The sequence below is a fragment of the Myotis daubentonii genome, chromosome 9, assembly GCF_963259705.1.
Source record: "Myotis daubentonii chromosome 9, mMyoDau2.1, whole genome shotgun sequence".
Taxonomy (NCBI): Eukaryota; Metazoa; Chordata; class Mammalia; order Chiroptera; family Vespertilionidae; genus Myotis; species Myotis daubentonii.
This window is the reverse complement of record NC_081848.1, coordinates 65,498,696-65,522,290: the sequence shown is the minus strand read 5'-3', so window position 1 is coordinate 65,522,290 and position 23,595 is coordinate 65,498,696. Positions and strand designations below refer to the sequence as shown.

The 23,595-nt window shown below is 42.6% G+C and overlaps 1 protein-coding gene across 1 annotated transcript in view; it reads right to left on the bottom strand.

Moving 5' to 3' along the window:
• Positions 1 to 22,400, bottom strand: part of LOC132241106 (membrane-spanning 4-domains subfamily A member 8-like) — a 40,633-nt gene extending 18,233 nt beyond the window's left edge. Inside the window, exons 1-7 of the mRNA XM_059709226.1 lie at positions 22,340 to 22,400; positions 17,562 to 17,751; positions 13,428 to 13,550; positions 9,206 to 9,265; positions 8,060 to 8,188; positions 4,475 to 4,588; positions 4,191 to 4,302 (exon numbers count right to left, since the gene is read on the bottom strand). Coding sequence (XP_059565209.1) covers positions 4,198 to 4,302; positions 4,475 to 4,588; positions 8,060 to 8,188; positions 9,206 to 9,265; positions 13,428 to 13,550; positions 17,562 to 17,750 — 720 coding nt within the window. The 5' untranslated portion in view covers position 17,751; positions 22,340 to 22,400 and the 3' untranslated portion in view covers positions 4,191 to 4,197. The remainder of the gene's footprint in view (positions 1 to 4,190; positions 4,303 to 4,474; positions 4,589 to 8,059; positions 8,189 to 9,205; positions 9,266 to 13,427; positions 13,551 to 17,561; positions 17,752 to 22,339) is intronic.
• Between the last annotated feature and the right edge of the window lie 1,195 nt (positions 22,401 to 23,595).

The window sequence follows — 23,595 nt, the reverse complement described above, 5'->3', positions numbered from 1 at the left end:
ATTTAGAAAGATCCGAATCGAAGTCCTTCTCCTAGGGGCAGGGCAGGTTAGGGTTGCCTATAGCTCAGCTTCCCCACCCACATATACTTCCTGTAATTGACAAGAAACCAATCAAATGCTGTTCAATTAGATAAGTGTTTAATGGTATCTGTGTGGAGAAGAAAGGGTTTTGCTTCAACTGGACACTCAGGGTTACTGCCTACAGCTTCAAGTAGGACAGAATAACAAATCCCTGAGGGGAGAAACAGGAACCCTTCATCATGTAGTTTTGAGAGTGGGGAAGGCATGTAATAAGAACAGAGACACAGTTTTCTAATAATTATTCACCTTCCTTACTTAATAAGAAGTTTTCTTACAGACTCTGGGAACCTGGAGTATGAAACAAGGCTGTAAAAAGATAAGATGCCTTGATGGGTCCATTATTTAGAAAAGAAATAAATTTTGAAAACAGATCAAGGACAGGACATGCTTGTATTTGGTTACTGTGCCCGAATCCTGACTGGTCGGGGAGTTTTTGTCTGAATGCTGACCATTCTCCGGTCCCAGGAATGGGCTGAACTGTTTGTAACATCATAGATTAGCCACCTGGTTATCCAACTTTGAGCTCCTGAAGGCCAGACTGCAGACCCTCCCCTCCCCTTTCCATGTTATACTTGCAGCTCACAGCTGCACATAACTATCTTCTCACTCCTGTGTGTATTTTTAGTCAGAGCCTAAAAATATTTACAAGAGTAAAAACATAAAAAGAGAAAGTCATTGCCAGGCTGTGCAACAAAGGAAAACTGGATGGCACCTGGATTTAGAGATTATTTCTATAATCTGCCGGCACATAACCTTCAGGGACCCATTTGGCCATCATGGGTAACAATATTTAAATTGAAGGTGTACAAATCTAGACGTTATAGCTATTTCTCTTTGAATTAGTTCCTATCCTTTGGTAAATAAAAGATATAGCCTCATAACTTTGTAAAATATCTTAAGACAATATTTGGTCTTGAGTACTATTGCATCAGTGGCAACAGCGTTTAAAAAGCCTAATAATTTTAGAGGATGAACTCTCTCCAAAGGTCTTCTCAAAATTGTAGTTTATTGCACTAAAAACAACTTAGAAACCACACTCTCAAAACTGTGATACTGTGGGAACACTGTTCAGAGTACGCTGGATGTTCAAGGCTGCCGGGGTCCAACCCCAGCGGGTCCAGGGGTCCCCAAAGGCGTAGACGGAGTCGGCGAAGAAGGAATGACACGGAGACAGCGTTCAGTTGATTAGCAGCCTAGCCAGGATCTCTAGCCAGGATCTGTCCAGGTTCTCCAGGAAGGTCCAGTCACCAGGTTCTAGTCAGGCTCTCCTGCCAATCTCCGCAGTCAGGTTCAGTCCAGGATCCCCTGCCATGCTCTCTCGCCAGGCTCCGCCTCCAGGGTCCGAGGCCAGTCCCTGTCCAGGATCCTCCGGCATGCTCTCGCCAGCGAAGTTCTTCTGTCTCTAGAGAACGTTCTGTGTAGGTTCTGTGCCTAGGCTCTGTCTCTCTTGGTCCTGTCTTCCAAGCCCTGTGTCCTTAGTTCTGTGTTCTGAGTTCTGTCTTCTTCTGTCTTCTGAATTCTGTGTTCTAAGTTCTGTGTGTTTCTGTCTTGTTACAACTGTATTTATACCAGTTGATTCAATCCTATCAATCTCTATTACAAAGGTTAGGGCGTTTCTTATCTCCATTCCAGGGAGAAAAGATTATGTAGTTTAAGCATGATTGTTCGTAGTTAAAGGGATTAATTACCCGCCTGGCACTTAGTTGAGGGGTTTTATTCCCTCCCTAACTTCAGGGGAAAATCCCTACCTGGGGATTCAACCTTTCTCGGAGAGGTGACCTTGGTTAAAACACAGCGCCAAGAAGGTGAGCAAACATATTAAGAACCGTATGCCATATATGCCAGGTCCCTTGAAACAGCAAGGATGGACCGGCTCCCGGCACAAGGCCAATCTGAGCATGGGAACCCTAATCAGGATGTTCAAAGCCAATCTGCACAAGGACACAGCAATCTTACTGTGTACACTTTGCAGGCATGCCTGTATAGCCCAAGTATTGAGGTCACTATTTGGCAAGTAGCCACTTTTGTCTAAGTTAGTATAAAGTTTGTTACTGACCAGCCAGTGAGAGGCTGCCTGGTCAGACTACTTTGTGTGATAGCTCCTATGTTACTAAGGCTACTTTTATGTATGGGGCTACTTGTCGACAAGGGCTGCCTTGTGCGGCTACTTGGTCAGCCTACTTTGTTAGCAATGGCTCCTGTGTTTACTACTCTACTAGCAAGGGTTGCTTTGTGTTTACTATTGTTTTAGCAAGAACTACTTTGTGGACAGCCTTGTTGGCAACAGCTACTTAGTCTACAATAAAGACTCTCTTATATGGCTATGACTGCTCATATTGTCTTCTCTGTCAAATACCCAGCACCCATGAAGGTCCAATTCCTGGCAGGGGAACTGAGACCCCACAGTTAGCATAGTGAAGCAGAATCAAGGAAGAACTTACTCCAGCAATTGGTTCAGCAAGCAGGATTAAGTACTTCCAACAGGTACTTTACACAATGGAATACTATCTATACTAATAATAGCCTAGGTGGTGTCATGCCCTCATGTCATCACAAAATGGCTGTCACAAGATGGCTGCATGCACAGCGGAGAAAGGGCCTGGCAGCCGCTCTGCACAATGAGGCCTGTGGGCAAGTCCCAACGGAGGAGGCGGGGCGCAGCAGGGGAGGGCAATTAGGGGCAATCAGGCCCTGGCAGGGGAGGGAAGTTGGGCGCAATCAGGCCCTGGCAGGGGAGGGAAGTTGGGCGCAATCAGGCCCTGGCAGGGGAGAGAAGTTGGGGGCAATCAGGCCCTGGCAGGGGAGGGAAGTTGGGGGCCATCAGGCCAGCAGGGGAGGGGAGTTGGGGGCCATCAGGCTTGCAGGGGAGGGTAGTTGTGGGTGATCAGGCCAGCAGGGGAGCAGTTAGGCATCAATCAGGCCAGCCGGGGAGTGATTAGGGGGCGATCAGTCTGGCAAGCATAAGCGATTAGGGCAATCAGGCAGGCAGGTGAGCAGTTAGGAGCCAGCGGTCCCAGATTGTGACATCCCCCAAGGGGTGTCAGATTAGAGAGGGAGCAGGCTGGGCTGAGGGTCACCCCCGCTGCATGAATTTCATGCACTGGGTCTCTAGTGTGGCAATATAAAAGAAAGAACTCTTAACACTTATAACAGCCTGGATAGCCTGGAGAGTATTGGCTAAGCAAAGTAAGCCATTCACAGAAACATAAGTATCACCTGATCTCACTCATATGTGGAATCTAATGACCCAAATAAACTGATGAACAAAAATAGATCCAGAGTCATAGAAGCATGTTGAACCTTAGAGGGAAGGCAGAGGAGGCTGGGTGGTAAGAGATCAACCCTGACCTTGTATGCATATAACCTGTGGACACAGACAATGGGGTGGTGAGAGCCTGGGGTGGGGGACAGAAGTGGGCTGAGGGGAGTTAATGGGAGAAAAAGAGGAACATATGCAATACTTTCAACAATAAAGATTTTTTTAAAAACCCAAAAACAACACTCTCTCCTTTGATACCCCCAACAAATGCTGCTTCTTCAACCATGCTTGTTCTCTGCTTCACCCATCACTGCCAGAATAAATCGTTTTCATCTCTGATCTCTCTCTACACACCCCTAAATTCTATCGTGTGTTATAGAAATCTGCTTGCATGTTCTTCTTCTCTTGTGAGGCAGAAGTTACTTGAAGTCAAAGACTTTGCAAGTTCACCATGTTCACCCTCATCCTGACATTAATAGAGCTTTAAACATATCAAATGCTCAGTGCACTTTTATTCAGTGGCTGAATGATTGGGAGAATGAAGCTTGCGATGTCTAGACACTTGTTCCATTAGCTCACGAGCTCACACAGGTAAACACATGAATATCTGCACTAGACATCCCACAGGTGGATGTCCTAGGGAGGACCTCTTTGCTACAATTCACTTTGAAGTCCTGTCTCCCTTTAAATGGAGGAACAGCATGATAACCAAGCTGAAGTGACTGAAGACCAAGGTGCCAGCAGTTGGAGAGACACATTCCTGAGTTTGTCAAGGAAGGAAAAAACTGAGTTTCAGAAGCCCAGAAAGGAGAGTTCTTCTTTTGGTTCCAATGAAAGATGCTTCTAGAACCTTTGGCTTATTTGGAGTCCTGGATCTCACTGGAATAAGACGGTGGAGCGTTCACTGGTTCTGGATTGACCATTGGGTTTGTCACATAGACAGTTTGAAAGACCACAGTGCCCTGAAAAAGACAGGTACATGGAGGTGTGTTAGTGAGAACCACAATTGCACAAAGGCTGTAGACATCCCGGGACTCCCCATGTGCCTGGAGAGGAAACAAAAGCCTAACAGCCTTTCTAGTGCCCACACTCTTTAGGGCATCTTTCCACCCACTAAGGGTCCTACAAACTCACGTTGTTGTGTGAATAGCGGAATAGTTTGCAACCAAAGTGGGCAGACGTGCAGGCAATGCAGAACTCCAAGAGGCTAAAGATGAACAGCACGGCAGAAGCAGTCACTCCAGAGACCTGGAACCAGAAAGATAATGGAGGTCATGAGTGGTGCCCTGGGAGTGTGAGTTCTGGCTCAAAGCATGGCTCTGCAATAGACCATGGCTAGGGCTTTGAGGAAGTCCTCTAACCTCATCTCAGCCTCATGTAGAAAATATCTCCCCAGGTTATGTGAGGGTCGAATATGTTTGTAAAAGAATTATTTTAACATGTATTACCTGTGTTGTTCTAAAGAAAAGAATAGTCATTGCATAGGAAAACACCTTGATGACTTGTTTTGGGTACAGGGCATGAAACCTAAGGATGGGGTCTGGAGTGAGACAGTGAAACAGTGAAACTGTTCTGTGTAGGAAGCGACGAGAGATTTGGGAGTATGGACAGTCCTCAGAGAGAGCAAAGAAAGATGGATAGAGGAGAAAGACGGGACTAAGCAACATGAAGGGCAACTTGTGAGAAATTAACACATTACAAAGCAGGGATGTCTAACCTCCAGGCATCAGTAGTTACCTCCACCATCCCTCTGAACCTTCAGAGAAAGTCAGCTACTAAAACAATCTTCCTGGCTGCTGACCGTGGCATTTTGTGGAGAGAACTAATTGGGACTGCCTTTAACTTAAGAAAACGGTCAGTAAAAGCATCCCCAAATGGAACTAATTCAGCAGTAGTCAATTTCATGTTAGCACCAGGACACATCTAAGCCCTTTCCTTGCTGTTCTCCAACAATGCTCAGGAAAATGGGATCTCCCTCTGTATCTGGGGAGAGAGTTTGGGTAGAATCCACCTTATCATAAAAGGACAAGAGATGCGTGACCCTAATAACATTGGGATTCCAATTACAGGAGAGAATAAATATGAAAATGAAAGTGCATGGCACATAGTAGGTATCAAACAAATGTTGGTCCAATTATGATTTTTAAAATGGCTTTGGTGATAGCTGGCTTCTCAGAAAATTCTCTCTCATGGAGAGACGCCCTCCTTAGCACTTTCCTTCTCTTCCCTCTTGATTTAGGAAGCATTTATTAAACATCTGTTTGCTACGAAAGACTAGGAACGCATCCCGAGAAGCACAATCTAGTGAGGGAGGCAGATACAAATGCAGATAGTTATAATTTAACTCAGACATGGTAAGAGCTATAAAAGTCCCAATAGTAGTGCCTCAGGGTACTGAGGAGGGAAAGTTTCATTCTCAGTAGAAGATTCAGTGATGTGGGTTTGAACATCTGTCCAGGCAAGGGGAACAGTAGTATAATGATGTCTTAAACAAGGAATCACAGAAGCTTAGGGAGAAGGGGACTTTAAAAATGATGCTTTTCCTCTTCAAATATTTTTAACAACAACATCCTTTTATAAAGAAAGCTTTCTAATGGGAGGAGGGCTGGGAAGATGGGTGAAAATGTGAAGGGTATTAAGAAATACAAATAGGGAGTTGTAAAAACAGTCACAGACAGGTAAATTAAAGTACAGTATAGGAATGTAGTCACCTCATAAGTTATATGTGTCTAATCATTACACCATATACTTGAAAGTAATATAGTATTGTTTGCCAACTGTATTTGAAAAATTAAAACACCCTTCCATGAGGGAGAAGGGTTCCTCCAGCAGTTTAGATAGTTATCATTTGGTGAGTATTAATTCATGCTTGTTGAGACCGTGGAGCACCCCATGCCTTGCTTCATCTTTTGCTAAGCTATGTTGAAGTCCAGCCCTCCTTCTTCTGGACTGAAGCCAGAGGTGTGTGGGTGCATGGGATGGAAGCGATCTTTTTCCAAGATCAGACATTGGCAGAACTGAGATTAGAAGTCAGGGGTGGTGGCTCCAGCCAGTATGGTGACTGAGAAACTGGTGAAATTCGCTGTATTCTGGATGCATTTTAAAGGTGAAATCAACAGGATTCCCTGAGGAGTTGGCTCAGAGGTGCAGGAGACAGAATGGGTCAATCAATGATTTCACCAGAGTTTTTTCTGAGTGACTTGAAGGATGCAGTGCCATCAACCTGGAAAAGGCAGCCTGTGAGAACGTTTGGCAAATAAAAACTGGAGATGAGATTTGGACATGTTAATATCCAAATATAAGATGGAGAGTGGACAACTGGATACTAGACATGAGTTTGTGAGAGATGTTTTGCCAGAACATAGACATTTGGAGTCATTGTCATAGGAAAGTGTTTCAAGTCACCAGACTGGATGAGATTGCTAAGGCAGAGAGTAGAGAGAGAAACAGAAGAAAATTGAGGACGGAGTGTGAGAAATTGGGGGAAAGACAAGAACCATCAAAAGAAAAGAGAGCAACCAGTGTGGGTGCAGGAACACCAGCCGCAGGGCCTGAAAGCCAACGGGAAGTCCACCAAAGAGGAGGAATGATTGGGCGCTTGAATAGAGGAGTTTTTTGGAGAACCGAGGCTGAAAGTATGGCTAGCGTGGGTTAAAGAGAGATTATGTGAGGAGAGAATTGGAGACAGTGAGGCAGACAACTCTTTTAAGGAATTTTCTGCAGAGAGAGCCAGAGAAATGGAGTGGTAGCTGAAATAACCAAGAAAAGGTTAGTGTGTCATCGAAGATGAAAGATACAAAAGTGTGTTCACATGTTGATGGAAAAGCTGTAGCAAATGGCAGATAGTGATATAGAAGAGAGGTGGGGCCAGGGAGAGGGGAGAAGCACGTGGAGTGATATAACTTGAGTGGGCAGAGAGGGCAGGGCTACTGTGTAGAGGGAGACATTGAGTTTACATGGGACTCATCTATAGCTGAATTTTTAAATGTTAGCCAAGTGTCTCCTGAGGTCTTGAGATGTGTTGTAAATGCAAAATACACACTGGATTTCTAAGATGTGACTCCCAAAATGCCAAATATTGATATAATAATTTTTTATACAGGTTATAGATTAAAATGATGTTTTATATTCATGGGGTTAAATAAATGTATTATGGAAATTAATTTCAGTTTTTTTCACTCTTTAATATGGAGACTAGAAAATATAAAGTCACACACATGGCTTACATTAGATTTCTATTTGATAACATGGGTCTATAACATGGGATAGCTCATTTGCCTATGCATTTCTATGGCTGCTTTCACACTGGATTGAGCACTGCAACAGAGACCAGATGGCCTGCAAAACCTTAAATGTTCACTCTCTGTCCCTTTCTGAACACATTTGCTGATCCCTTTATCTATGAAAATTGGCAGGAAGGTGAACATGTGGGTAGATGTACAGGTTGGTGGGTACCGGTGCATTATCTCTATAACTGCATTTAATTCTCCCAACAATGTCAAAAGATAGGTCCTCTTTTATAAAGATAGGAATTAAGACTAAGAAAAGTCACATGCTTGGAGCAGCAGCAATAACCTACAGGTCAGGGACTTGAAACTGTTCTGAGAGCATCTGTTTCCTTTGGTGCTTGGTGAAGCAGCTTGGTGGGACCAGGCCCTTTCCAATGATTTCCTAAAGACATTGGAAACCAGAGGAGAATTGGTCAAGAGAGATACTTACCACACCACTGCAGGGATAGGAGCTGAAGGAGCTATGCAGGTTGTTGATAACCATATCTGTGATGAGGAGCATGATTCCGACCAGAGAGCAGATTGCACTGGCGATACTCAAGCCCATGCTACCCTTCAGCTGAAGAAGATACAGAGAGAGGGTCAGTATGAGAAAGGAAAACAACTGTAGCTGAGTTGAGCAGAGACACAAGTGCTTCATAATGTGAATTCCTGGAACCCTAGATGTGAGGCAAGTAAAGAGATGTCTTGTGCAAAATAGGTTTGGTGGTAAAGTAACTTTGAAAGCACCTGGGTGGCACAAAGTTAGATCTTTTGTGCAGGACTTCTCAAAGTCTTTAACATGGATTATGGATCCCCTGGAGAGGAGACTACTAAATAAAAATCCCTCCCAAGTTCTCTAACCATCTTCATAAAGTATCTCATGGGACAAGTATCCCCAAGAATAATGTTTAGGAATCACTGGACTCATTTATCCCACAGGCCATAGGCAGGAGACTCAGCCCACGTGGTCTGGGATGTGACAGGCTCTGATGCTCCATGATTCTGGTCCATGTGCAGGAAGGCATGCCCAGAATTGATCTTCCCTGTAGAGTTTTTAAATAGATCTCATCTGGTGTAGGACCAGGTCATCCTGGGGAAACAAAGATACTATCTTGGTTGAATATTTGGGGCCACCAATGCTTGCCCATGTTAATTCACAGAACTAGTTTGGAAGGATTCCTTTGGGAAGCTGCTTCCTGAGCCTCTCCTGACTTCTCTGTAGTAATGTCTGGCACTGGGCTCTGTGTGCTGCAGGCAGTCGGTTCCTGCTCTGCTGGAGGGCAGCCTAGCACCCCTGGTTGTTCTTTGCCTCCTCTTGTAAGATCCTCTTAGGAAAGTTATTCTCTCTGTCTCTCCACACCCTGATGCTACCCTTCCTTCTACTGAATCTTCTGGACTCTTTCCCATTTGTGACTCTGTCCAGGTTCATGTGGTCTTGTAAGTGAGTATGAGTGAGCATGCATGTCAGTGCCCTGTGTCTGGTTATAAATAGGTTCAAGGATAAGGAAGGCATTGTGTATGAGCTTTTTTCTCTCCATGTGTGTGTCCCCTAAAGGACCACAGCTGGGAGAGCCTGTCTCAGGGTGGGACTTACCAGGCAAGAAGATCTTGGTAGCTGTTCTGATGCCACTGAGAGGGATCCTGAAATGATGAACTGGCACAGAAGAGAGGGAGTTTAGAAAGAGCCCAGAGAACCCTAGCTGGTTTGGCTCAGTGGATAACATGTTGGCCTGCAGACTAAAGGGTCCCAGGTTTGATTCCAGTCAATAGCACATGCCTGGGTTGCGGGGTTGATTCCCAATGGGGGGCACACAGGAGCCAGCCAATCATTGATTCTCTCTCATCACTGATATTTCTATGTCTCTCTCCCTCTCCTTTTCTCTCTGAAATCAATAAAAGTATATTTTTCAAAGAGAAAAAAAGAAAGAGTCCAGAGGTCAGGGCCCCACTTTCAGGCTTCTGTGTTTCTGATCACACACATGTGCTCTCATACATGCTAGGATCATCTGCTGGGACCTACTACTCAACTCAAGGGAGGGGGAAAAAGGGAAGGAAAGGGAAGGAAGGAGAAGGGGTAAGGAAAGGGAAAGAAGAGAATAGAGATAAGAGAAAAGGAAAGGAAAGGAAAGGAAAGGAAAGGAAAGGAAAGGAAAGGAAAGGAAAGGAAAGGAAAAAGAAGGTTGGAGGGCGGGAGGGAGGGAGGGAGGGAGGGAGGAAAAAATAAAAAAAGAGCTATTTGTCACCACTAGACAGGGAAATAACTTGGGATAAATATGTATTTTAGAATCCAGTACACCTGGTTTTAAACTCTAACTTGAAACGCATGTGATCTTGGGTAAGTTATTAATTTTTCTAAGTGTATATTTCCTCTTCAGAAAAAATGGGGAAAACTATATGTCTTCTTAAGTGTTATTATCATGAGATAATTTGTCCCTTGCATCTAGCATTTGGTATATCTTGCCCATGGTAGATCCTGTACATGATAGATACTCAATAAAATCACTTCTTTTCTTGTCATTGATTTTCTCACAGGCACTTCTTGTTGGCCTCCCAAAACAATTCACTCAGGCATAGGGGCTCTGGAGGGAAGAAGGAAGGGGTCCCCGTATTTTCACTGCTTTGAGATAAAAGCCCAGTATCAGTCAATTCCTGTATACAATTTGGTACCTTTTAGTACCAAATTGCAGAAGAATGTTGCCTCTCTGCAATGATGAACATCAACTATGAGGGCGACAGGATAGATTGTGTGCATCTATTTCAACACTGATGTTCTGCAGGCATAGTGGCTGATGGGATTCCCTGCTGTCAGTGACAGTCTGAAGGTCATCAGCTATGGTTTAATGGAAGCTTTGCTCAGCCCTACATGAAGTGCTTTTAACTTTGCCTTACTTAACTCCATGATGGCCCACCAAGCACCATTATTATTCCCAGTTTAAGGAGGTGTGAACTGAGGCTTAAAAATTTTAAAAGACACACCCAAGACCATCCAGCAAATAGCATATCTGGAAATCAAATCCAGGTAATTGACTCCAGATCTCATGTTCTTAACCCTCATCCTGCACTCATTCCACCTCAGAGTAGATGCCTGTGCCTTGGAATGGAAATGGGTAATCACAATGAAAACTTACTCTAGCCACCTGTGCCTTGTAAGAGGAATGCCATTTTTCCTTTAAGTGTGAAAATGAGTCTCAATTTTATGTTTTTTACAGACTTTGTAGGAAAGGAAGGAAACAGAAGACTGGAATTCTGGTGTCCCTGCTGGTCTTTTTAAGGTTCCTAAGGAAAGGGTCTTTGGTTTGGAGGAGGACCCTATGATCTTTAGAAATAAATAGTCCTAAAAAAAAAGAAAGAAAAAGACAAAAAAGAAAATAGATAGTCCTAGAGTCAGTAAGGCAACAAAGAACAAAAGTGCCCTGCAGGAAAAAGGGAGGGTGGTGTCATAAGGGCTGAATGACCTGAGCAGCCTAGTGGGAGGGGAAATGGCCACCAGGGCCTTTGAAATGCCTTAAGAGAATCTAACACTTCATAGGAACTGTTTTGTGGCTGTGGTGTAAGTCTTCTCCATTTCTCCAAACTCCACAGAAGTCTGTTATACACACAGGTGTCTGTGGTTGGCTGAGTTCCAATTCTGCGTCTGTGCTGAACAGAGAGAAGACCTAGGCCTCAGAGAATGAGACACAAATGGGAATAAGAGAGAGCAGGTGCTCAGTTAAAAATGTTCCCCAGAATCTGAGCCCTGCCAAATTGCAGATGCTGTGTGTCTGTGTGAGGGTGGTGGACAACTATAGGCTATTTTATTTAAATCTCATGGTATATGGTGACTTGGCTGATGTCCAGGTTACTCTGGAGTTTTGCCATTTGTGAGAAAAGTTGGCTTGGGTTGTAGATATGTGAGTTGAGAGAAAAACTGTTATAGCAGGGGAAAAAGGAGTTAGTTGGTGAGAAAGGGATTGGATTGCGAGTGTGTGTGTGTGTGTGTGTGTGTGTGTGTGTGTGTGTGTGTGTAGGAGGCAAGACACTAAGGAAAATGGAAAAGAATCATAAAGGCAATATATTGGAGAAGAGAAAGGACCTGTTGTTCTTAACCTTTTAAGGGGTTCTAGGTCACCCTAAGAATGTGATAAAAAAGGTGGGCTTTTCCAGAACAAACAAACAAACATAAAAACATCTAATATACCAAATATTTTGCAAAAAGGTGGACTCTGAGCCCACCAGTGAACCCCAGATTGAGTCCCTACTGCTTCATGACTGTTCTGTGACTGGACAGCCACTCTGAACCCCTGGTGGAAATGTTCTTCTCCTGGAGCTCCAGCTGTGGGCCTGATTTGAACAACATGTGTGCACTGGGCTGATGAACTAGGAAAAGGTTTCCTTACCTCTGAGGTGGGCCAATTAGAAAGCTGCCCACTCTGGGGCAAGGGCAACTTGCAGGGCTGTCACTTGTTATTACCTGAATCTTATCTCCTCATAATCCATCTTTTGAAGTCCAAACCCCTAGGACCTCCAAATGTGGCTGTACAGTTGTTTCCAGACTCACTATAGTTGGACTTCTGATTTTTTTGACTTTACATTGGTGTGAAAGCCACATGCATTCAGTAGAAACTGTACTTTGGATTTTGAACTTTTAACTTTCCCAGGTGAGCAGCATGTGGTAAGATACTCTCTGGTGATGCTGGACAGAAGCAGCCAGCCTGAGCTTCCAGTCAGCCATGAGATCATGAAGGTAAACCACCCATTCTTTGTAGTGTAGTATTTAATGCAGTTTTCTTAAAAATATACTTTTACTGATTATAGAGAGGAAAGGAGAGGGAAAGAGAGATAGAAACATAAATGATGAGAAAGAATCATTGATTGGCTACCTCTTGCGTGCCCCACCTTGGGGATCGAGCCCTCAACACAGGCACATGCCCTTGACTGGAATCGAACCCGAGACCTTCAGTCAGTAGGCCAACTCTATCCACTGAGCCAAACCAGCTAGGGAAGACTCAGGATATTTTCAATTTACGATGGGTTATTGAAATGTAACTCCATCATTACGTTGAAGAGCATCTAAATTTGAAGATAGGGCCTTTAAAGAAGTGATTAAAGTTAAATGAGGTTATATGGGTGGGCCCTAATCCAATATGACTGATGTTCTTAAAAGAAGAGATATGATGACACAAACACACACAAAGGGTAAACCAGGTGAAGACACAAGCAGGAAGATGACCATCTACATACCAAGGAGAAAGGCCTCGGGAGAAACAACCCTTCCGGACATCATTCCGGACACCTTCCAGACAAAGCTGCTGGGGCCAAGGCAGAGGCAGTTAGGGGCAATCAGGCAGGCAGGCAAGTGGTTAGGGGCGATCAGGCAGGTAGGTGAGCAGTTATGGGGGATCAGGCAGGCAGGCAGGCAGGGTGATTAGGGGCAATCAGGCAGGCAGGCAAGTGGTTAGGGGCGATCAGGCAGGTAGGCAGGCAAGTGAGTGGTTAGGAGCAAGCAGCCCAGGATTGCATGAGGGTGTAGGGTGGGCTGAGGGACTCTCCCCCAACACACACACTCTGTGCACAAATTTCATGCACCGGGCCTCTAGTGAGATGTCTGTTGTTTAGCCACCCAGTTTGTGGCTTCCCAAGAGGACTAATATTCTTGGTGAACAAGGCCTGAGCTGGTTTCACAGACAACATGCTCTATTGAGGTGGGCTAATTAGAAAGCTGCCCATGTAGTCTATTGGCTGGAAATTTTCCGCAGCAAATACACCACTTGCCAAGGTGGAACTGAGTATGTTGGCACTTTCTGGAACTCACTTTCAGGGCGACTGACATTACTTACCAAGACGCCTCCCCAGAAGGGATAGCCTCCGTAGAATGAGACACTTACGAAGGTCCCAGGAAGCATGGTCCCCAGGATGATGCCCAGGCCAATGTGTATCAGGCCGATCAGGATCTGGATGGCCTGTCAGAGGAGCCAGAAGCTGAGACCTTTGTTTCTCAGGTTGGATCTTAATCCTGCTCCCTTGTGCTTCCTTTTAATTTTAATAAATATTTTGTTTTCTTGGTCAATAAAGTCATATTCAAAATGTACAATTGAAACAATACTTCCCATAATTTCACCCCACTCAAAGAAAACAACCACTTATATTTTGGTGTATAGCCTTTGATTGTTTATTTCAAATATATACACTGATAATACAAAATGACTGCATATTTAACTTAATATTTCATGATGAATATGTCCCCATGGTATTAAGTATTCTTTGAATATATGTTTTTTTAAGGATTGCCCAGATATATTCGGCAGGTATAATATGTTTCCATATTATAAACAACACTGCAATGAACATCATTTTGTAGATAAGTCTTTGTGCTCATCTTTTATTTCTTTGAAATATTGTTTTGGATTTGATTGGGTTTCTCTCCCTCATCAAATTAATCTATATATATGGCTAAGCGATCATCCCATTGTCCAACTGGTAGCTATGACATGCGATGACCACCAGAGGGGCAGACACTCTCTGACTGGTAGCTATGATGCTCACTGACCCCCAGGTTGCAGACACTCAACACAAGAGCTGCCGATCTATGGTGACTTGGCAGCAGCGTTTCTCAGGTGACACACCCTGGAGCCAAAGGAGGGAGCCCAATTCTGGGGTGTGTCACCTGAGAACCACCCTTTTGCAATCCGGAACCCCTTGGGGGATATCAGAGCACCAATTTTGGCCCAATCCAAGCAGGCCAGGCCGAGGGACCCCACCTGCTGGAGGTACCCTGCTCACTCCACAGACGCCCTTCAAGGTGCAGGGCCACCCCAGGTGCAGCTAGCCAGGAAGGGACCATGGGAGGTTGGCTCCAGGGCATGTCCAGCCAGTCTCGCCAAGTCCTGCCCTGCCAGCCACCTTCTAATTAATTTCCTTTCAATGTGTATGAATCCATGCACCAGTGCACTGGTATATATATATATATATATATATATATATATATATATATATATAGATATATATATATATATATATATAGATATAGATAGTTAATCTTTACATGAGGATATTTTTTGCATTGATATTTAAAGAGAGCAGAAGGGAGGGACTGTGGGAGATAGAGTGGCAGAGTGAGAGAAAAAGAGAGAGAGAGAGAGAGAGAGAGAGAGAGAGAGAGAGAGACTGAAATTCTGATGTGCGTGCGAGAGACACATCAATTGGCTGCCTCCCACAGGTATGTGCCCTTGACCAGTAATCAAACCTGTGACCCTTTGGTACACAGACTGACATTCTAACAACTGAGCAACTCTGACCAGGGCTCACATTAATATTTTGAAGTTCAAATCTCCAGTGCCTCAGAATGGGATCTCATTTAGAAATATGGTTGCTATAAATGTAGTTAGGTAATATGAGGTATACTATAATAGGGTGGTCCCAATATGACTGCTATCTTTTTAAAGGAATTCCATGTGAAGAGAAACGTGCATATAGGAGAATGCCAAATGGGAGTTATGCTGCCACAAGCCAAGGACCTACAGGAAGCTAGGAGACTGGCCTGGAACAGATCCACCCCTAGAACCTTAAGAGGGAACATGGCTGCATGGATACTATGATTACAAACTTATGAGCTGAGACAGTAAATTCCTTGTGCTCCTTGCCACCCCATTGGTAGTACTTTATGACAGCTGTAGGAAACATATATATTCTTGCCCAAATGATATACACACACACACACACACACACACACAAACACACACACATATTTGTATATGTATATATATTTGTAAATGTGTACATAGCACAAACATGACAGAGAATACAAATACTGTATATTATTTCATTAAATTTTCACAAATGGTAGCAAATTATATGAAATGTCTGCCCTCAATCACTTTTCTCAATAATGATATAACTTGGAGGTATGTCCATATAATTACACAAGAAGCCAAGGAGTTTTGTTTTTATCTAAAAAAGATATTTTGTATTTAAAAATATGCTATCATTGATTTTAGAGAGAGAGGAAGAAGAGGGGGAGAGAGAAACATTGATGAGAAAGAAACATTGATCGGATGTCTCTTGCACAACCCCTACTGGGGATGGCGTCTGCCAGTGAGCATGTGCCCTGGCTGGGAATAGAGCTGGCAACCTCTGAATACATGGTATGATGGTCAAACAACTGAGCCACACAAGCCAGGGCAAAGAGCTTCCTTTGTATAGCGCCATCACATTTCATTCTTTAGACATATAATATATAGATTTAACTGGTATTATATTGATGACTACTTTGGTTGTTTCCATTCTTTTCCTATTGTAACAGGGTATAGGGCAGTGATGGCGAACCTATGACATGAGTGTCAGAGGTGACACGCAAACTCATTTTTTTTGGTTGATTTTTCTTTGTTAAATGGCATTTAAATATATAAAATAAATATAAAAAATATAAGTCTTTGTTTTAATATGATTGAAAATATCAAAAAAATTTTATATGTCACACGGCACCAGAGTTAAGTAAGCGTTTTTCAAAATGCTGACACGCCAAGCTCAAAAGTTTTGCCATCACTAGTATAGGGTATAAAAAACATCACATCTAATTGATTAATCAAAGAGTAAAAGTAAGAATATACTAACAAAACTTACAATCTAAAATATTAATAATTTCATATTTAAGCATGTTATAGGCAGAAGCAGTTCCAGTTCCCCTTTTCACTGGCCTCTACCATAAATGTGTAGTAGATGCTGATGGCTTGCAAGGCCTGTAACATCCTGATGCCAGAAATAAAACCCACAGAGAGAGAGGAAAAAAAAACAGGTGCTGACAGATATGAAAAAGATCATCAAACACCCATGAGAGCTGAAATGTGAAACTAAAGTCATCAGAATGCCTTAATACCCTTTTTCCACAATCCCACTATAAAAGCCTTTTGTCTACCCTGAGACATTAAGATGGTTGCTAAGGCATGAGCCTGCCATCTTCTCAGGTAGTCAGCACCTAAATAAATCACTTTCCTTCCTTCCATCAGCAGCAGAGTCGTGTATTTGGCTTCACAGCAGCAGGCAAAAGACCCTGAGGGTAGTTTGTGCCAGTTTCACTATAACAAACTGAGCTGCAATAAATAACCTCATACATGTCATATTTCTTATGTGTACAGGCATGTCTGCAGGACAAGTCTCAGAAATTGAATTATTATGTATTTTTAAATTTGGCAGATACAGATAGCCCTCCATACAGGTTGTATCCATTGACATTACTATGAGTTGTATATGGGGGTGAAGCTAGGATTTGAACCCAGGCAGCCTGAATCAGAATTCATACTAGTCTTACCCTCGCTGGTATGGCTCAGTTGATAGAGCATTGGCCTATTGACCAAAGGGTCCCGGATTCCATTCTGGTCAACGGCACGTATCTTGGTTGCAGGCTCCTCCCCTGCCCAGGCCCAGGCCCTGATCCAGGTGCATTCAGGAGGCAACAAATCAATGTGTTTCTCTCACATCAATGTTTCTCTCTGTCTTTCTCTCTCTCTTTCCCTCTCTCTAAAAGACCAATGGATAAATATCCTCAGGTGAGGATTAACAACAACAACAACAGAGAATCCAAGTGTGCTTTCATTCACCCAAGCAATGAAATGGGCTTTCCCTTGTCACACACAGCACATTGGGTTTAGAATCTACCTTCTGGTTCACTGGACCCATCTTCTTCCAGAGGCCACATGGGTCAACATGGATACAGGCAACAGGACCAACATTTCAATTTACTGCTTCTTTGTTGCTTTTCTTTCTCTTTACTAAAATGCCCAAGATAGATAGTACAAGGTCCCACACGGAGGCCCTGGTGATGCTGTAGAGCTGAGCTTCTTAATGGACCTGAGTTTCGCAAGACTGGGTCAGTTCCAGCACCACCTGCTGGATTTGGAGTTTCTATATTTCCAAATTTCCTCCCATCCCTGACTCCAGCCATGTGGCCAGTGAACACAGTATGAAATCTCACTTACCCCAAAAACATTGGCCTCTTTTAAGTATCTCTGGGCAGGTTGCATAGGCACAGGCGGCTCCAAACCAGGTGGGTTCCCATGAATTTGGTGGACTTGGGGTTGGTTGAGTGGATACAGGGGCACCTGAGACATGCTTCCCATCACAAACATAGAATTGGCTATGGGGCCTTCTGAAGTCATCAGATTCATGCTGTTAAGGTATAAATGCAATAAAGTCATCCCTCATATGTGCACTAATGCTTACATTGAAAAAGGACTTCTGATGGAGTCTTTAGGGTTTTTTATGTACAATATCATGTTATCTGCAAATAAGGACAGTTTTACTTCTTCTTTTCCAATTTGGATGCCTTTTATTTCTTCTTCTTGTCTAATTGCAATGGCTAACACTTCCAGTACTATGTCGAACAGGAGTGGTGAGAGGGGGCATCCCTGTCTTGTTCCTGTTCTTAGGGGAAATGGTGTTAGTTTTTGTCCATTGAGTATGATGTTGGCTGTGGGTTTGTCATATATGGCTTTTATTATGTTGAGGTATGATCCTTCTATTCCCACCTTACTGAGAGTTTTTATCAAAAATGGGTGTTGGATTTTGTCAAATGCTTTTTATGCATCAATTAATATGACTATGTGTTTTTTTCTCTCTATTTGTTTATGTGATGTATCACATTTAATGATTTGCGGATATTGTACCATCCTTGCATCCCTGAGATAAATCCTACTTGGTCATTGTGTATGATCTTTCTGATGTACTGCTGGATCTGATTTGCTAAGATTTTGTTGAGGATTTTGGCATCTATGTTCATGAGGGATATTGGCCTGTAATTCTCTTTCATTGTGTTGTCTTTATCTGGTTTTGGTATTAGGGTGATGCTGGCTTCATAGAATGAGCTTGGAAGTGTTCCTTCCTCTTGCATTTTTTGGAATAGTCTGAGGAGGATAGGTTTTAGTTCTTCCTTGAATGTTTGGTAAAACTCTGTGAAGCAATCAGGTCCTGGGCTTTTGTTTGCTGGAAGCTTTTTGATGACTACCTCAATTGCTTCCATAGTTATTTTTCAATCAATAAATGAATTCAGCACTGTAGCAAGATACAAAATTAACGCCACGAAATCTATGGCATTTCTATACACCAATAGTGAACTTACAGAGAGACTGAAAAAGCAATCCCATTTACCATAGCACCAAAAAAATTAAGATACCTAGGAATAAACTTAACTAAAGAGGTAAAAGACCTCTACTCAGAAAACTACAGGATGTTGAAAAAAGAGATATAGGAAGACATAAACAGATGGACGAACATACCATGTTCTTGGATTGGTAGAATCAACATCATTAAAATGTCCATACTACCCAAAGCAATATATAAATTCAACGCACTTCCCATTTAAATACCAATGGCATATTTCACAGACCTAGAACGAACTCTCCAAAAATTTACCTGGAGTAAAAAAAAAAAAAAAAAGACCTCGAATAGCTGCAGTAATCCTGAGAAAGAAGAACAAAGTAGGTGGGATCTCAATACCAGATATCAAACTGTATTACAAAGCCACTGTTCTCAAAACTGCCTGGTACTGGCACAAGAACAGACATATAGATCAATGGAATAGAATAGAGAGCCCAGAAATCAACCCAAATCACTATGCTCAATTAATATTTGACAAAGGAGGCATGAACATACAATGGAGTCAAGACAGCCTCTTTAATAAATGGTGTTGGGAAAATTGGACAGATACATGCAGAAAAACAAAACCAGACCACCAACTTACACCATACACAAAAATAAACTCAAAATGGATAAAGTACATAAATGTAAGACGGGAAACCATAAAAATACTAGAGGAATCCAAAGGCAACAAAATCTCAGACATATGCTGAAGCAATTTCTTCACTGATACAGCTCCTAGGGCATTGGAAACTAAAGAGAAAATAAACAAATGGGACTACATCAAAATAAAAAGCTTCTGCACAGCAAAAGAAACCATCAACAAAACAACAAGAGAGCCCACTGCATGGGAGAACATATTTGCCAATGTTATCACCGATAAGGGTTTAATCTCCAACATTTATAGGGATCTCATACAACTTAACAAAAGGAAGATAAACAATCCAATCAAAAAATGGGCAAAGGACCTAAATAGACACTTTTCATAAGAGGACATACAGAAAGCCAAGAGACATATGAGAACATGCTCAAAGTCACTGATCATCCGAGAGATGCAAATCAAAACAACAATGAGGTATCATCTCACACCTGTCAGAATGGCTATCATCAACAAATCAACAAACAACAAGTGCTAGAGAGGATGCGAAGAAAAGGGAATACTCATGCTCTGCTGGTGGGAATGCTGACTTTTGCAGCCACTATGGAAGACAGTATGGAGTTTCCTCAAAAAGTTAAAAATGGAACTCCCATTTGACCCAGTGATCCCACTTCTAGGAATATATCCCAAGAAACGAGAAACACCAATCAGAAAGGATATATGCATCCCTATGTTCATAGCAGCACAATTCACCATAGCTAAGATCTGGAAACAGCCTAAGTGCCCATCAGCAGATGAATGGATTAGAAAACTGTGGTACATCTACACAATGGAATACTATGCTGCTGTAAAAAAGAAGGAATTCTTACCATTTGCAACAGCATTGATGGAACTGGAGAGCATTATGCTAAGTGAAATAAGCCAGTCATTGAAAGAAAAATACCACAGGATCTCACTCATTTATGGATAATAAAGACCATTAGAAACTGATGAACAAAAATAGATATAGAGGCAGAACAGCATTGAACAGACTGTCAAACTACAGCGGGAAGCCCGGGGAGGATTGGGGTGCGGGGGTGGGTAAGAGATCAACCGAAGGACTTGTATACATGCATATAGGCATAACCAAAGGACACAAGACACTGGGGGGGGGGATGCCGGGGGAATGTCAAGGGGGGGAAAAGGAGACATATGTAATACTCTTTGTAATGCTTTAAGCAATAAAACAAACTTTTAAAAAATAAAGTAAAATAGAAAAAAGACTTCTGTTTTCATTACCTTGTTTATCTAAACCCTGTACAAGTTAGAAGGCACGTATGCAGTCAGTGCTTTACAAATACATCTCCTTAATCCCTCTCACCTGGCCAGTTTTCCAGGTGAGAAAAATGCCCAAAGTGGCTAAGAACTACAGAGGGCAGGGCTGTGTCCTTTTCACTTTAGTATCTCCCATTGTGCTTAGCAGAGTGCTTTGCACATAGTGGTACTTCAACATTGCAGGGCTGGAGACTCCTGAAGAATAGTGTGTCTAATTCTCTCAATTTCTGAAAAATGACACTGAGGCTGGGAGCATGGAAATGAATTCCCAGTCATATAAATATTCAAAAAATAAAGATCTTTATGCTTCAAGGAAGCCCATTGCCAGAACTGATTATATCCACTGGGGGTTTCATGCTGCTCAATATTCTGGGTCACTTGTGAATTCTGGTTTCATTTCTTAAATTTCTTTCTTTCTTTTTTTCTTCTTTCTTTCTTTTTTAAGAGACACAAAGTAAGTTAAATTTATTATGCTTATTCCTCTGTGCATTCATTTGAATTCAGAATGCTTATGCTTCATGCAGGAAATTTAGAGAAAAAGTTAAAGTGAATTGCAACAATATATAAGGAAGCAACTTTTAAATAAACCTTAGGTAAAGTTGATGACTCACAGAATTCCATAAAGGTAGCATAACAAATACATTTGAAGAAAAGATGGTACATCCTTAGAAATACTTAAGAAGTTGGCACCTCTGCTGATTGGCCATGTTGGTAGAGCTCTCAGCTACAGAACATTCTAGAATGACTTACCATGCAAACCTGAGTCTCCTTATAATCTACTTTCTTATTCTTCAGACACTACTTCCTTTTTCTCCTCAATGCCATAAACTGATATACATATATTTACTTATATATTTTATCGCCATGCATGTCCCTTCTATAAGGTTCTAAATTCCTAAACAACAGGGACAATATTTACTAATCATAACAGCTACCCCTGATTATCTGGTAAGTAACTTGCTATCATGTCACTTTCACTATGGTTTGTTTCTAAGCTGTTCTCACAGATCTTTATACAGATGGTCTCTAATTTTTATAACTCTGTGGGGGGAAGTAATATATTACTACTCTTGTTTTATAGAGATGGTAGCTAAAGAGAAAAAACTTTCATTATTTCCAATTTAAGGGCCAATGACACAGATTTTGAACAATCTCTCTGGCCTCAGTCTTCATGATTTTTCTTAAAGGAAAGCACTTTGTCTTAGAAATTATAAATTCAGCAGCTTCAAACAGAATTCATTTATTAGTTCATGTCTGTGAAGGTCAGAAGTCTGGCATGGCTGGGGTCCCTGACCAGGGTATGATAAGGCTGAAAGCAGTGTCCCAGGGGTGGACAAACTTTTTGACTCAAGGGCCACAATGGGTTCTTAAACTGGACCAGAGGACCGGAACAAAAGCATGGATGGAGTGCTTGTGTGAACTAATATAAATTCAAAGTAAACATCATTACATAAAAGGGTACGGTCTTTTTTTTTTTTAGTTTTATTCATTTCAAACGGGCCGGATCTGGCCCACGGGCCGTAGTTTGCCCACGGCTGGTAACCTGACTGAATTCTTTTCCTTCCTCTCTTTTTGGAGCACATCCTCAAAAGCTAGTACAATAAATCCTGCCATTGGGCTCTTCCTCACACCCACAGTTATCATTTGGCAGAAAAACCTTATCAGCATTCCCAAGCTACCCATAGAGTCCCTTAGATTAAATATACTCACTTTGTTCTGCCAGTGGCTAAGTCTCCCTTGCTTCTCTTCCCCAGGGCTTGTTGTAGGCAACTTGTTTTTCTGGAAAGAATAAACGCACCAGGTTCAGTTACAAAATATATATAGAAAGATTCAAAACAAAGTCCTTCTCCTAGGGCAGTGGTCGGCAAACTGCGACTGGGCAAACTGCAGCTCACAAGGCTCCTGCAGCTCTTTGACCCCTTGAGTGTGGCTCTTCCACAAAATACCAACCAACTTCTGCGCACGGGCCACGAGGTTTATATAGCACTGTACGTGCGCGCCCACACATGGTATTTTGTGGAAGAGCCACACTCAAGGGGCCAAAGAGCCGCAGCGGCTCACGAGCCGCGATTTGCCAACCACAGTCCTAGGGGCAGGGCAGGTTACCAGCTGTGTAGAGCTCAGTTTCCCCACCCACACATACTTGCTGTAACTGACAAGGAACCAATCAAATGCTGTTCAATTGGATCAGTGTTTAATGGTTTCTGTGTGGAGAAGAAAGGGTTGTTGTGCTTCAACTGGGCACTCAGGGTTACTGCATACAGCTTCATCTAGGACAGAATAACAAATCCCTCAGGGGAGAAACAGGAACCCTCCATCATGTAGTTTTGAGAGTGGGGAATGCGTGTGATAAGAATAGAGCCACAACTGTCTAATAATTATTCACCTTATTTACTAAATAGGAAGTTTTCTTACAGACTCTGAGAAACTGGAGTAAGAAACAAGGCTGTAAAAAGATAAGATACCTCGATAAGTCCATTACTCAGAAAGGAAATAAATTTTGAAAACAGACCAAGGACAGGACACACTTTGATTTGGTTGCTGTGCTGGAACCCTGACCCGCTCAGGGAATTTTTTTTCTGAATACTGACCATTCTCTGGTCCCAGGAACGGGCTGAGCTGTTTGTAACATCAAAGATTAGTCACCTGGTTATCCAACTTTGAACTCCTGAAGGCCAGACTGCAGACCCTCCCCTCCCCTTTCCATGTTATACTTGCAGCTTACAGCTGCACGTAGCTATCTTCTCACTCCTGTATGTATATAATCAACCAACTGGTGAGGGGGGTCAGACCAGAATTCCTAGGGTGTCTAACTGCAGGCTCTATTGAAATAAATGCTCATTTATGATTCAACCCTGTCTCTGCTTAAATAGGCTCAAGTACTGACACGCGGCCTCGGACCACTGGGTCCAGTTTCAGTTTCATTGCTGCACCTGCAGTTTCATTGCTGGCTTCCGGGAAAGGGA